The sequence below is a fragment of the Phaenicophaeus curvirostris genome, chromosome 11 (genome assembly GCF_032191515.1).
Source record: "Phaenicophaeus curvirostris isolate KB17595 chromosome 11, BPBGC_Pcur_1.0, whole genome shotgun sequence".
NCBI lineage: Eukaryota > Metazoa > Chordata > Aves > Cuculiformes > Cuculidae > Phaenicophaeus > Phaenicophaeus curvirostris.
In genome coordinates this window covers 6676991-6692762 of record NC_091402.1, presented here as the reverse complement: position 1 = coordinate 6692762, position 15772 = coordinate 6676991, and the positions used below count along the sequence as shown (strand labels likewise).

The following is a 15772-nucleotide window of genomic DNA, read 5'->3' as shown; positions in this document are numbered from 1 at the left end:
GGAAGTGAGAGAACGTGACGATGGGGGCCAGCGGGCAGGGATAGCTCCCCCAGCACGAGACAGATCTAAACACGGCCCTGCATTGCCCGCGCTCACCCCAACAGCCCCTCACCCCACCCCACCCCCCACAGCCCAGGCCACAGCCCCTGCCGCTCTTATAGCCTCGCAGCCCCGCCCCATCCCCACAACCCCGCCTTTCCCCATAGCCCCGCCCATTCCCCCCTAGCCCCGCCCCTTCCTGAAGCCACGCCCCATTCCCGACCTCGACCCTTTCCCTAGCTCCGTCCCTTCCAGTAGCCGCGCCTCTTTCCTCTTAGCCACGCCCCATTCCCCGTGCCTCGTCCCTTTCCCAGCCCCTTTCCTTCACTTAGCCACGCCCCTTCCCCTTAACCTCTCCCCATTCCCTTAGCCACGCCCCATTCCCCAAACGCGACCCTTTCCCCCTCAGTCCCTTCCGGTAGCCCCGCCCATTTCCTCTTAGCCCCGCCCCATTACTCGTGGCTCGTCCTTTCCCCAGGCCCTTTCCCTCCCTTAGCCACGCCCCTTCCCCTTACTCCCGTTCCTTCACTGAGCCCCGCCCCTTACCCTAGCCCCTCCCCTCCCGCGGCCTCCCCTCGGCAGGGGGCGCTGTCCCGCGGCGCCGTTTCCGCCGGTCGCGGCTGAGTCACCGGGCCGCGCCGCCGCCGAGCCGCCCCGCGCCGAGCCCAGACCCGAGCCTCGCCCCGCCGCCGCCCCGCCATGCCGCTGGAGAACCTGGAGGAGGAGGGGCTGCCCAAGAACCCCGACCTCCGCATCGCCCAGCTCCGCTTCCTCCTCAGCCTCCGGCCCCGCGCGCCCGACCCGGCCGCGCGCGACGAGCTCATGGCGGCCGTGCGGCTGCACAGTGAGTGGGGGGGGTGTCTGTCTGTCCTGAGCGGGGAATCTGTCCGTCCTGGGGGGGGGCAGGGGCGTCTGTCCTTCCTCCGGGACGGGGCGTTGGGGGAATGGCGTCTGTCCGTCCTCGTGGAGGGGGTCTGTCCATCCTTCCTGGGAGTGAGGTGTCTGTCCGTCCTGCGAGGGGTACGGGGTCTGTGTCCTGCGGGGCATCTGTCCGTCTTGCAGTGGGGCAAGGGAGGGAGTCTGTCCGTCCTGCAGTGGAAAAAGAGGTTCTGTCCATCCTACCGGGCGTCTGTCCGTCGTGCGGGGGACAGGGGCGTCCTGTCCGTCCTACAGGGCATCTGTCCATCCTCTAGGGGACAGGTGGGTCCTGTCCGTCCTGCAGGGCATCTGTCCATCCTCCAGCGGACACGGGGGTCCTGTCCATCCGGTGGGGCATCTGCCTGTCCCTCAGGAGACAGGAGGTCCTGTCCCTCCTGCAGGGGACAGGGGGCTCCTCTCCCTGCTCCCGGGCTGGGAATGGCGCTGTCGGTCTGTCTGTCCCTACAGAGGCCTGTGTACATGGATGAGGAGCCAGTCTGGCTGTGTTCATATATCCCATGGGATAAATGGGGAGTGAGTGAGGTCAGGGCAGGGTGGGGGGTGTGCATTCTTCCCAGCCGAAGGGCATCAGCCTGCCCTGGGGCATGGGCAGCGATGGGGATGGAGGCTGGCAGTCGTGAGGGGTTGGGACAGGCTGGTGCGCTGCTCTGTCCCCAGCTTTGCCCTCTGTTAGCAGCCTGCTGGTGTTTCAAAAGGCAGGAGTTAAGCACTGGGGTCTGCTGTGCTCAGAGTCAGATAAATAGCAAGGGAAGAGGGGTAAAGAGAGTGGTGATGGGAAAGAGTCAGTAGAATGAAGTGGGACGGGGAAGGCCTGCTGAAACACCAGTCCCACCACGTTGGGATTGAAGAGATACCTGAGCATAGAAGATCAGCCATGTTGTCCGTCAGTGCTCTGCTCTGGAAACACGTACATGCTTGTTGCAACTGTTAACAGCAGAAGCCTTCCTGCTTTTCTTTCAGACATGGCTCCATATTACGAGGCGCTCTGCAAGTCTCTGGAATGGCAGGTGGACACGGATCTGTTGAACAAAATGAAAAAAGCTAATGAGGAAGAACTGAAACGTCTTGACAATGAATTAGAGGATGCAGAAAAGATCTTGGGGGAGAGCGAAATCCGAGATGCGATGATGGCCAAAGCTGAGTACCTGTGCAGGATTGGGGACAAGGTTGGTTCATGGCAGACGCTTTGTAGACTCATAAAACCACTGCATTGTAATCCTCTTGGCCAAGCAGGTTCCAGCAAGTGCTGGTTTTCTCTGTGGCACAACCCAGACATGTGTGGGAGACAGGGAAGGGTGTTACCAAAATTTAAATTATCTAGAAAAAAACAAGTAGCCCATGAAAGAAAAAGTATTTATCTTGAAAGGGGAAAAAGTTATTTTCCTTTCAGAGAGGTAATTTTTCACTTTCCTTCTGTCTTTAGACTTTTTTAAACTATTTACGTAATGCAACTTAATTTCAGGTTACAGTGTTGATTTTTGTAGTCCCTGGATTTACAAGATATATGAGGAATGGCTCTTTTAGTTTGATTTAAACTTTGATTCCTTAAGATTATTCAGAATATGTAATGCTAAAGTTTTGTGAGAAGCTGACAAGGTCACAACTGTCAGCAGAAGACAAAAGGCGTGTACTTAGGAAACACATTTTGCAAATACTCCTTGTGCTTTTAACGTTCTTACAGTAGAAAATATTGTCTTGTTAGGAGGGAGCTCTGACTGCCTTCCGCAAGACTTATGACAAAACAGTGGCACTGGGGCATCGCCTGGATATCGTGTTCTATCTCCTGAGAATTGGCTTGTTTTATATGGATAACGACCTCATCACACGGAACATCGAAAAGGCAAAAAGGTACCACTGGGATGGGGTGTGTGCTGTGGAGACAAACCATAACTAAAGAAACAGAAGAGAAACCCCTTGCTGTCAAGAAATGTCTAAGTCTGTTTGGGTGACAGCGTCACAGTGTGTTTTTTATGAGGGAAAGAGAAAAATGAGGTTAATGTCAAGCATCAGCTAGAAGCAGGAGGCCGCTGTCAGTGCAAAAGGCTCTGGTGCAGCTGTCCTTCCCTCGTTTCCACTGCTAACTTCTGTGTATCTTATGCTACCAACATTTTGAACTTCAGTGGTTCCAGTAGCAAGCTGCTACCGGTCTTTGCTGGTGGCATGAGACATCAAAGCAGAGAGGATCTTCCCAGTTACTGTGTTCCCTGGGCAGTGATTTTCTGTGCATTTTCTTAGCAGGTTTCGTCTTGGTCTGTGTTCCTGCTTATGACCACATCAATTTTGTGTTTATGTAATTCTTGAAAAACAGCAATTTTTGCTATTATGCTAGTTGGACAGCTCTGATTTTTAGTAGCAAAGGCCACAGAAATATGTTGCCACAGCTGAGATTGACAGTAAAATTTGTGTGTACATATCAAAAGGCTGTTGTCACAAGCGAAGAGATTGCAAATGTTTTCTTTCAGTTGAAACTTACCATGTGCAAAAGCACTGGCCTCTCCTGTCCCAAGGGAGCCACTTTCCTACCCTGGCAGGTGTGCAAGGCCTGGACTCTTTCAACAAAGTGTAACATAAACCAGATCATTCTTTCTCTGATCAGATGGTGTCAGTTGATCTACTGTACTTGTTTCATGTAGCTTATTCTGTAATACATAGTCAATAGAAATCAATATTTCTTTTTGTTCTGTTCTAAGTCTAATAGAAGAAGGAGGAGACTGGGACAGGAGAAATCGTCTCAAAGTGTACCAGGGCCTTTACTGCGTAGCTATCCGAGATTTCAAACAAGCAGCAGAGCTCTTCCTCGATACAGTTTCAACATTTACATCCTATGAACTTATGGATTACAAAACATTTGTAACATACACAGTCTATGTCAGCATGATTGCCTTAGACAGGCCTGACCTTAGGGAAAAGGTAAGGAAAGCAAATGGAAACGCTGTTTCCAACAAGCATGGCCTTTCTCTAACCTGTTTATCTCCAGGCTGAAAGTAGCGTTATTTAATCATGTTTGTTTGCTTTCAGGTTATTAAAGGAGCAGAGATTCTGGAAGTGTTGCACAGTTTGCCAGCTGTACGACAGTATCTCTTTTCCCTTTATGAGTGCCGTTACGCAGCCTTTTTCCAATCGTTAGGTAAGGCCGTGTGTTTTCCTGCAGCGTTTCACATGCCTCAGTTCTTTGTTCCAGAACATCCACAACTTTCGCGAAGTAGCTGCTCTCTCAAACTAGAGCTACTTCGTGCAGTAGAAAAAGTAACGAGATAATATGTTTTTTTAACCAATGACCTGACATTTGCTGCTGTTTGATTTTTTCAAACAAACCCATCAACCAGCCTTTGCATACAGAGCTTTTTTGAAATTCCCATTGATGAGGTGGGAAAGCGTTTTGAAAATGGCTGTGGAAAATGTTCTTACCTGCTGAGCCAGGTCAGATGGGAAAGCTTTGAAAGGTTTTATCTTTGAAAGATGTTGTAGGACTTGTAGTCCAAAGGCTCCAAAATCTCCACCTGTAAAATAAATTACACAAAGAGTTTTCATTGTTGGTGTTACCATTGGCTTTCTGCTCTGGTTCCTGTGTCAAAGGGTGTCACTGGAGAAAAGCTTTTCAGAAAACTCTCACTCTTGCTGGTTCTCAGACTGCTTGTTTTCTTTCTGTGAAATTTAGAATACAAGAAAATAAAGATATTTAGATATAGATACACACCAAGCTCTGCTTGTTTCCCAGCACCATGTTTCTCCTGGGTGACAGCAGATTCCAGCACCTGCCCTCAGAGAGGAGGATCCCCTGTGGCAAAGCAGAGACTGGTTCACACTCCAAGGAGGGAGGATCCTTGGCTTTGTTGCAGTATTTTTCGCCTGTTACTGCTGCTTCTGGTTCCAGAACCAATGCAGATTAGATGAACTGACTTCTGTTCATGTAGAATGCCTCTCCTGTTATGAAGTACACACGAATGCAATATAGTGATGTTCACACTGATTGCTTATTAACCAGTGTTAATGTGTTTGATTTACATAACTGATATTTTAAGTTTCTTAGAGATTACTGACTCATTCTTTTCTTTCTTTTTTTTTTATCTTTTCAGCCATTGTAGAGCAAGAGATGAAAAAAGATTGGCTGTTTGCACCTCACTATCGATACTACGTACGGGAAATGAGAATTCATGCCTATAGCCAGCTCCTGGAGTCATACCGGTCACTGACACTAGGATACATGGCAGAAGCATTTGGAGTCAGTGTAGAATTCATAGATCAGTAAGTTATTTGGCTTTGTAAGTTCACTCCTTCATTGAGAAATTTCAGATTTTCTAACTTGGATAAGTGTTACAGAAATATAACTGCTGCTACAGTTGAAATGCTCAGAAATGAGTGATGTTTTGAGAGAAACCAGAAACAATTCAGTTCAGAGGCAGGCATTTTAAAGTCACACTAATTCTTATGCTTCCAGATTATTTCTTACTAGTTGTAACTTGTCTTAAAGTTGATCATAGGAATATTTTCTCCTGCCATCAGTAATGTGCTGCAGACCCCCAGCAGATGAAGCAACATAATGAGAAAAAGCAGCATATTTAGAGCTATTAGAGAGTAGAGAACTATTAAAAGATTTTTCAGCTGTCATGAAAACAGGCTGCTGTTTCAAACTACCATGTGTAGTGGCTGTTCTGCAGTAGCAGGTTCAGTACTGTTGAGTCTGCAAGTCCCTGGTGAAACACTTCATGAAAACTACATTTTTTCTTTACTCTTCCTAGGGAGCTCTCAAGATTTATTGCAGCTGGGCGATTACACTGCAAAATAGACAAAGTAAATGAGATTGTAGAGACTAACAGGTACGTTCATGGTTCCTAGAAACTTTTTGAGAGCCTAGTTGAATTCTGTATGTTTTGATGACACTACAGCAACGTACGTGGCTCAGTGTAAAACGTATTCTCACTTCTAAATTTTTTTTTCCCCAATTCCTAGGCCTGACAGCAAGAATTGGCAGTACCAGGAAACCATCAAGAAAGGAGATTTGCTGCTAAACAGAGTTCAGAAACTTTCCAGAGTAATTAATATGTAATTTTTTAATGCAAGGGAATGCAAAATTTAGATGTTTAAAACATTTTGGAAGTAACCTATAAATATATTGTATAACTTGGGATACTGTAGCTAAAAAAATGACTAGAGGGAGAGGTAGTGTTTTTACTTTCATTTCATTATATAAACAATGTTCTCTTTGGTGTACGGATCCCATTTCATTTATTAAATGTATGATACAGTTGGCGATCTTGTGTAATATACTTTCTTCCTTTACTTGCCTGCGTGTTCAGCATTGAAGAGCAAAGCAGGGCCAAGATCTGTGAGCAGAGTGAACTGATGGTGATTCAGTGCTTGCTTTTTTAAGACTCTGTATTTGAATCAAAGGTGAAAAGAGCCACTTGCGTAAGAGTAGTGCGTAAGCTGTGTCAAAACTTGGTGAAATAAATCTGAGGATCCCCATGTATAATTTCAACGTTAAGTTGAAGGGAATAGAAACTTAGGAAAACAAGGTTAGCGTAGGCATCACTCACTCATCACTCCTAAGAGCACCAACCCCCCAACTGTCTACTTTGTGAGGAAAATAAAAGACTAAAGATTCAGAGCGTGCTGCAAAGTATGTGCAGAGTTTTCCCTTTTCGTTTTGCTCTGACCACCACTGTCATCCTGAGGGAACCTGGCACTTCAGGTCCTGGTGTCCTCTGCTCTGGTAGGTAAAAAAAAATCAGTGTCTTCAAAAGGGAAGTGCACGTGTCTTACAATGCCAAGTGTGAGTTCATGTTCACTGTGCCACCAGTAGATTATTTATAGTATGAATCTTTGTGTTGAGATGTTAGCATTATGTAAAAAGATAAAAAGATCAGCTTGTTTCCTGATTCCAGCCTACGTCTGTTAAAGGAGGATCCGGGCAGAACCTGCAGAGTTTCTTGACAAAGCTTTTTAGGCTAGGGCAAGAAAGTCATGGCGGTTTTACCTCAACACTTGCAAGACTTGCAACAGCAGCAGCAGCTCAGCTTCAGCCACGCTGAATAGTGGTGGGATCAAATGCTGGGCAGCTGTAGGAAAAGGGAGCACTTCCCAACCTCCCTGGCTGAATGCACACAGCGTGGATGGAGCAGCTATTGATGTCTCTCCTGAAAACAGAAAAAGCAATATAGTACACAGTCCTTTCCAAAGGGTGGGAACACAGGGATCCAGCATGGCCAGGTCTTGAGCTGACCATCTTTTTTTCTGTTCTATCATTTTTAACCACCTACTTCGATTTCCACATGGGATCAGAAGCAATAGGATTTCTGCTTCCCTTAGGCCCTGCAGTAACCTCTGGTTATCGTGCCCTGTCCCCCCGTCACGTCAGTTTTACCATAGGCTTATATCACCTCGTGAGTTCCATTCATTTAACTGATTGCCACAGGCACTCCAGACACACATTCACGCCTCACTTGTGCCACCTTTCCCTAGATTTATAGGCCGCATGCCAAAGTCGTAATTCTCTCTCTTGTAATTCAAGCTTGTGCAGTTCCTTGAAATAATGCTGTCCTTCAATTCTGATTTGGAATACTGACTTCATGCTAGCAACGAGGGAGTAGAATCAGGCACAGATTTCCAGATCCAGCCACACCACAGAGGCTGCTTTCCACCACGCCACAGTTCCTGGGCTGCCATCAAGCTGGGGGAACACAGGAGGGAAGGGACAGGAGACAGTGTGGTGGAGGGTTGGTTTGTCAGTGAAGTTCTGCTCCAGAATGGCTGAGATCTGGTTTGTGTGTGACCATCCACTGCCGACAGCTCCACTCTGGCTCACAGAATGCAGTGGGTTGAAGGTCCAGCCTTGCAGACAGGAGAGAGATGGTCACTCTTGAAGAAGGGTTGCGGGTGAAGGGAGCTCAACTGCAAAAACAGAGGACAAAGAAGATCTCCAGCACTGTGGTGGAGAGCAGCAGCACGATGTCCCTGCGGATACTGGAAAACACTTGTGTACCGATTTGTTTGCAGATGCCAATGACAGCCAATCCCCACGGGCTTGGCCAAGGCTTTTCCTCCGACTGCATCACTCAGGCCAGTTTTCATCCTTTGCAATGAAGTTTGTCTCCAGATTACTTTGAACCACTTCAGAAAAGGGGTTTTGAGATTCCCCTGATGTTTGGTGGGCTGTTTTTTCCACGACAAAGATCCCATGCTGCTTGTTAGGAACAAATCCAGCAGCTAATGTAGTTCTGAGCCAAAGCCCTGCGAAAAGCATTCTGTCAGAGTCCCATGGCAGATCCTGCAAAGCCACGTGTGTTTGATTATTTGTTGCAGCAGAACGTGATAATAATGAACCAACAAGAATTTGCGTTTAAATAAATCCAGTTCCAAGTCCTTGTTTTGGTCATTACAGTAGCTGGAGCTCTTCAGTGTATGGAGACAAAGTGTGTCAGGTCCACTAGCCCTGGAGCCACACAGGCTCTGGGTCTAGGACCAGGATTTAGGAGTTTTTTTCCCTACTGGAGGCAGGTCGTAGCCTTTGAGCCTAACACATCTCCACCAGGAGAAGGCTGACAGCTTCAGGTGCAAAGGACACATCAAGTTTCTATTTGAAATGCAGAGCATCAACAACATGCGTGCGTGCACAAAACCGTGCTCAGAGGGAAGCTCTGACACTTGGATTTGCATTTCACGCACTGCCAGGCTCAAACTCCTGCCTCATCAGGTAACTCTACCTTGGATAGAAACTGAAGTATTTTCCCACGAGACAATCGGTGACAGGAGAGAAACTCTTCCATCTGCCTGAGTGGAGCCTGCGTTTGTGGGACTGCACTCCTGCACCTGGCCAGAAGGCATTGTTCATGCCAAGCCCTTTTACTGAACAGGCCAAGGCACGGAGAGAAGCAATCGCTTACTGAGTAGCTCTGGGCTGCGAGGCCGGCAGCGGCGACCAACACAGAAAAGAGAGGCAGAGGGAGAACGTTCCAGACCTGCAGAGCTCACAGATCATAGAATCACCAGGTTGGAAAAGACCCACTGGATCATCGAGTCCAACCATTCCTATGAAACACTAAACCATGCCCCTCAGGGCCTCACCCACCCATCCCTTAAACACCCCCAGCGAAGGTGACTCAACCACCTCCCTTGGCAGCCTCTAACAGTGCCCAATGACCCTTTCCGGGAAAAAATTTTTCCTAATGTTCAGCCTAAACCTCCCCTGGTGGAGCTTGAGGCCATTCCCTCTTGTCCTGTCCCCTGTCACTTGGGAGAAGAGCCCAGCTCCCTCCTCTCCACAACCTCCTTTCAGGTAGTTGTAGAGAGCAATGAGGTCTCCCCTCAGCCTCCTCTTCTCCAGGCTAAACAACCCCAGCTCTCTCAGCCGCTCCTCATAAGGCCTGTTCTCCAGCCCCCTCACCAGCTTTGTTGCTCTTCTCTGGACTCGCTCCAGAGCCTCAACATCCTTCTTGTGGTGAGGGGCCCAGAACTGAACACAGGATTCAAGGAGAGGGATAACCATAAAGCTTAGGGTTACACAGGATACACACAGCTTTCCTCCTTACCTGTCTTCACCTTACCAGTTCTACGGAATAGAGAGTCAATCATTCAATTCTGAAGCAGGTGCAGTCAGCTCAGAGCCATGAACTTGCCCATATGTGATGAGAAGTGGAGAGCTCTGCTCTGCGAGCTCCTGGCTCTGCTAGTCCGTGTGCGCCACGCGTGCTGCCCGGCACAACCAGCCTCGGGGCCAACAGCTCCCAGGAAAGGCAGAAATTAGAAACTGCTACTAGAAAAGAAAGATATTTGCCAGAAGGTGAGACAAAACCTAATGAAAGCCTTCAGTCAATATAAAAAGTAAGTTAAATATAGAAATACCAGAAGTGCTCATTATAAAAAGGCAAAGAACAACCTGCTTGCTGCCCAACCACCCATTTGTATCTTGTAGGATTTATTCCATATACTAAGGAAAAGTTTGTTCTTGCTAAGAAAAGAGAATGTAAGAAAAAATACAGAGAGCGAAAATAATGGAAGCATCACCATGGATGTAGCTGTGAGGTCCTATGCCACGAGCACAAGCATTACCAGATGTACCAGCGGCTCCTGAAAAGCCACTCCACACGAGTCCCAGGCAGAGACAAGCCTGCAGGAGCATCCAGCCTGCGGCACACACACACACCAGCTCCTTACACCGGGAAAACACGGAGGATGCTTTTTTGGGAGGAAAAAACAAATTAAACTGGATCATTCAGTGACCTGCATGTGGGGTTGTGAAAGCTGCTTTGCATCATTCTACTTGGAAAACCATGTAAAGCATGAACCGTAAGCAAGGAAACGCCTTTGCTTACGTAAGTCATTGCGGCACCGACCCCGGCACCTCTCCATCCAGGTACCAAACCCACCGTGTGTTTGGATCCAGCCCTGCTGGCTGCAGCCTCCGCAGCCGCTCACACAAGGCTCCGTACGGGGCCAGAATTTGACCACATCCAATTCTCTGAAAGCAGTTCACGTAGGCACCAACACAGATCACGCTGTCCTTTAATGGTGAATGATTTCATAATGAAGCAGAAACGTATAATATTTTCCATGCAACCAACCTCATTTATTGAAAAGTCCTAATTTTATTGCCTTGTTTAGTAACATGTTTGTTCAACAAACTAATCTTTTTCATGAAGCAAAGCACAACTTTTTCTTATAAATAGTATAAATTATTTTATTTACAGAAACTTGTTACAAAACAAATAGACTATATATTTATTTTTCTTTTAAATATCCAAAGTAATTTTTCTATCCCATGACATTTGTTCATGTACTGTACAGCAGCCAACACTGAGTTCAGCTGATCAGATGCTCTTGATTATGTATACAAATTATCAAACTATTCACACATTTTACACAGGAGATTGCTTTTAGAACCAGGCTCAACACCGAGCAAGATGCTGTCGAGGCCTACATTCACATTGACGTTGTGTAGTGCTCGTTTTAAAATTATTTTTAAAACATATAATATCTTGCACAAAAGGTAAAAATGATTCTTTTCTGCTGAGCAGTGAAACATTTGAGACTCTTTCTAAGCCCAGTTCCCTCCTCCAGGACAGAACAAGTGAAAGACGAGAGAGATTCCTTGGCAAGAGAACTCTTACAGGAAGACAACTGCCTTAGAAATGCCATTTGGAAACCACATCTTTGTTTTTTAATGGTTTTAAGAGGTACTTACTTGTGTGTTTTGTTTTGTTTTGTTTTCCTGGTATACCAACTATTTTGGCCATTTTCTAAATCATTTCATCCATGAATTAATAGCCCCCTCTCCCTCCCCCCAAAATGGGAGAGTTAAACAGACTGCAGGTTCAAAACACATTTGAAACCCTTGGTGTTACATTAAATATGAGCCATCAATGAGATTGTTCCAACACAAGGTATTCAAATTAGATGATTTTACAAAAGTTGCCAGCATCATTTGCTTTTTTTTGTCAATTCATCTCATTAATTTCAGAAAATATATATATGTACGCGTGTCCGTATCTCTACAGGCACCCATACATATATATATCTGCACACATACATTATATAGAGGTGGAAAAAGCAAGCTCCAAAATTTCAACTGAACATTCAAGTCTTTTAAGGAGAAGCTGTCTAAACAGTCCAAGCTTAAAACAAGTTATATCAGGCACTTTCAGTTTTCCGTTAGTTTTAAACCACGTGAGACCCACACAAATGCGCACGCACACACACGCACACCGACACTAAAAAAAGAGAAGCAGTTGTGTCACTTCACTGGACGTGGTCTGCTGGGACTCAGGCAACCAAGAAGCAAAGCCGGGTCGCCTGCCGCGGCCCCCGTCCCGCGCACGGGCTCCTGCCACAGGACTCGGCCCATCGATCGCACGGATCTGCTCTCGGAACATGAAAAGGGACACAGCTTTCACAACAGGGAGGCATCCCTTGCGGCGCAGAGTAGGCATGGTAACTATTGGCTTGGCAGTGAACCACTTCAAATTATAAAAAGGTATTTGCTTTTTTTTTTTTAATTAATTAATAAATAAATACTAGATGATCTCAATTGTACCAAAACTGGATATAAGAAAAAAAGACCTGTGCAAAAATACATATTTAAATATGTACAATCAATTAACAAAATATGTCTTCTGAAATAGGGATACTTCAATATTTATAATAGAACAAGAAATTCCAAAATAAAGATACAAAAGTATGTTTTTTTTTTCCTTGTATAATTCTTTGTTCATCATTGCAGCAATTTTTTTAGGTTAAGAAAACTGCAGGAGTCATAACGACAAGTTGGAAAGACTATAAAAACTGTATCTCTTAAATTAATACCAAAATCTGTCTAGAAACAACCCAGCCACTGCAAATTCAATTTTGCAAGGAAAATTAAATTTAAGCTTTCTAATTATTTACAGTAAGAACTACGTGACAATAAAAGCTTCAGGAACGATGCTCTATGGTTTAGATCTCGGTTACAAGCAGTATTTAAGCAGGTCAATGCTCAAGGGCAGAGAGAATTTACCACGTTCTAACTCTTGACTCCCAATGGCTTCAACCCACGCGACACAGGCGACTGCAGACACTGGCTTTCTATGAGCAGCCATCAGGAATTCAATTTTAAACATATCTGCGCGCTTATTGAAGGAGCACGAATTTGCCACTTATGTTTTCTGATCAACAGAACTTTAAAAGAACAGAGGAGAGTTTGATCACAAACTCACCAGCATTCAATCTTGCCAAATCTGTTTCCTTTGCCTTTGTGCCTACAGAGAGTTGAGCTGCACCCATGGCTGGCGCTGCCCTGGAGGGGAAGCTCTGCCCTGGGGACTGCGTCACAGCCTGGGTCTCACTCCAAACATACCAGGTGTCATACGCTTTGCTTTCTCCATGTGGCACATCGCTTGGGTTCCTGTTAACTTAAACCAACTGCAGCTCTAACAATTCTTTCACAGGGCATCTTAACCAAATACAAATCCTTTTGTTCCTGAAAAGTTGTCTGTTTTTTTTTTTTTTTTAAAGTTTGCATAATGTGTGTTGCTTTCTCAGCACGATCTTCTCTATCAATTCAAAGCTAAAGTGTCTGCATAGAGGCTTCTTGTTGTTTTGCTGTATAACAATGACTTTCTAGCATCATTAGGTAAACAACTCAGCAACTGCTACTCCGAGTGGCTTTGGATTCCCTGATGGATTTCCTGCTTGCCTCCAGAACTGGGGAGAGGCTGGGCTGCGCCAACCACCGGACAGGCTCAGATTGTCTCATCTCAGCAACAGCTGGTGCCCCTTTAAGGCAGAAAAAATACCTTCTCGGTTAGGAATTCAGTTTCCTTTGCTTTGCCTCCTTAATAAAAATTTAGTCAGTTTTGAGACTTTACCTGATGTTTCAAAACTGCACCAAAACACTCAGATGAATCAAATCATAAGACAAAAAGCCCTTTAGCGGAATTCATTTTTGAGGTGTTTCGAAGCAAGACAAAATAATTTCAAGAAAAACTGACTGGACTGTAGAAATGGTGTCAAGCCCCTTTGACCACAAAGCTGGCCGCAACGTTGGCGCCTTAGGGCAAACTCTGCGTCCAACTGGCCTTTAGTCCAGAAAGTAAAACCAAGATCTCCGCGAGTGGTTGGAAGCGTAACAGTTAACAATTCTGTTATACAAACACGGCGTAAAGAAACTAACTTCTATGGGGTTTACAAAATAGTTAAATACTTTAAATACTTCGTTTTAGAAGGGCTATTTTTACCAGCTGGAAGGCAAACCCAGCCGAATTTAACCAATAGTTGTTTTTTTTAAATAGCAAAGGCCTAAGGTATACAGCATAGGTCAATAAATACGTTCTTTGGGCATACAGTTTTAGAGGTTATTTGCCTTTGTCTGTTTGATGTTTTTGGATTCTTTAAAAAACAAAATTAACGTCTATTTTTTTCTGCAATCAAATCTTATTCAAAAGAATAGAAAATAGGTTTTCTATCACGCAACTATGACATTTTTATACTTGTTTTCTGAGCGATGGCCTCAAACAAGTTTTTTGCTTTTTTCTGTTGGACTTGGTTTGTTTTTTTTTTTAAAACTCCTGATAGCTTCTTAGCCCAAATTACTTGCAAAAGGCTGGGCAAAACACAGACTGTTTTTTGAATTGTGCTATTTTTATATTCCATGACAGGAACATTGCTATAAAAACACTAAAGCCATTTTCCCTTCTTGAGGGCTTCTTTCCGTTGTGCCTCACACATTTTTCCCCTTGTCACGGGGTCCTCTCCGTTGAGGGTGTCTGTCTGGTTAGCTATCACCTACAAAAGACACCATCAGTATAAAAATAAGTCCACAGTAACGTTTATTTCCCCCCAGAAAACATTCGCTTGCCCAGCCCATCTATGTCAAATAGTGGCAAGAGGATGGACTCCTGTAAGTAAAATCTCACAGGTTTGTAGCCAACAGTCCAGACCACCGTTAACACTGATACGAGCAATGATGTGGCTGAACTTCATCCAGTGTCCATTTCTAGTATATGCGCTGCTACAGACATGGCTTCAGGGAAATTCCTTGTTTAAGTGACAGTCCAGTAGATTTCCACACCTGAGGACCATGGGAAGTCGGGAAAACTCAAGGCATCTTGGAGTCCAGAAATCCAGATGGAGGTTTTGCTTGTAGTGAAAACTGTCCAGTTTGTTTCTCACCGCGGTGCGTTCAGCTCTCAGGGACGTGCCTTTGGCTTTGGAGCAAGCAAAAGAAACAGAGGGATGAGTGATCCAGGCTGTTAGAGCAGCTGCCCTTCCATGACATTTTCTGGATAACAAAAGCGTATTTTGGGGAGAATCAGCAGGCACAATGCAACCCCACTAGCAGGTGGTTGGCTTCTCCGAGATTTGACAACTGTCAGGCTAAAGCTCTTTGAAGTTTATATTATATTTCAAATTACATTTGTCCTTTAATTATATTCCACAGCTGAAATAGTAAATCCAACCCTAAATTCAGCCATGTGAAACGTTTTTTAATTACAGTAAACAACACAAAGATGAAAATCTTCCTCTATGGCTGAAACTGAAAACAAAGAAACTATCTGAAAGATCATAGAATCTTTGGTTAGAAAAGACCTTTGAGATCGTTGAGTCCAACCATACCTGTCTGTTACTAAACCAGATCCCTGAGTATCCCATCTACCTATCTTTTAAAGTCCTCCAGGGATGCGGACTCTACCACCTCCCTTGGCAGCTGTTCCAGTGCCTGAGAAACTTTTCCAAGAAAATTTTCCTGATGTCCCATCTGAACACCCCCTGTGGAAAAAAGCTCTTGCTGATGTCCTAGCTCTCTAGGTACCCAGATTGCAGGTTATTAGCATCAGAGGAAACAAACTTTCTTGGCTTTTCAATCTCAAAAAATCTAATTCTAGAGCTACTCTCTAAGAAATTCTACCCTCTACTCTTTCCTCGACCTCTAATCAAATTATCTTTAGCCCTCCAACTGATCCCCTCAAAGTCAGTTTGAACAGTGTTAATAAGAAGTCTGAGCTACCAGTTTCTAAATTATCTCTCATCCTAACTTACCAAGAACTTTCCCTCCCTATACACTACTTTTCCAGTCCAACTTGTTTAAAAAAACAAACCCCCAAATTAATTTTTAAAACAGGATCTTACATATTCATGATATCTGCTTCCTTTATAGTAAAACTGTTTGCTTTACTGACTCAAAAGGTTTTTGTCTTATTTAAAACATTTAATCTCTTTATTACTAAGAAGTAAATCAATGACACCTTGGGATAATAGGCTTATTTTATCGCAGTATCACAGTTGTGTTATGAGCATCATTACATTCCACTTTGTAGGCTGATGC

At 44.9% G+C, this 15772-nt stretch overlaps 2 protein-coding genes across 2 annotated transcripts in view; one reads left to right on the top strand and one right to left on the bottom strand.

Moving 5' to 3' along the window:
- The first annotated feature begins 624 nt into the window (after positions 1–624).
- On the top strand, positions 625–6231 carry PSMD6 (proteasome 26S subunit, non-ATPase 6). Its single transcript, XM_069865997.1, has 8 exons — positions 625–883; positions 1939–2144; positions 2681–2826; positions 3669–3888; positions 3997–4105; positions 5055–5223; positions 5718–5795; positions 5929–6231. The coding sequence occupies exons 1-8, from the start codon at positions 739–741 to the stop codon at positions 6023–6025; spliced, it is 1170 nt and encodes a 389-aa protein (XP_069722098.1). The 5' UTR covers positions 625–738; the 3' UTR covers positions 6026–6231.
- A 6705-nt stretch (positions 6232–12936) lies between these two features.
- ATXN7 (ataxin 7) overlaps positions 12937–15772 on the bottom strand; it is a 68907-nt gene continuing 66071 nt past the window's right edge. The window contains 1 exon segment of the mRNA XM_069866243.1: positions 12937–14654. Within this exon segment, the coding sequence (XP_069722344.1) occupies positions 14637–14654 (18 nt within the window). The 3' untranslated portion in view covers positions 12937–14636.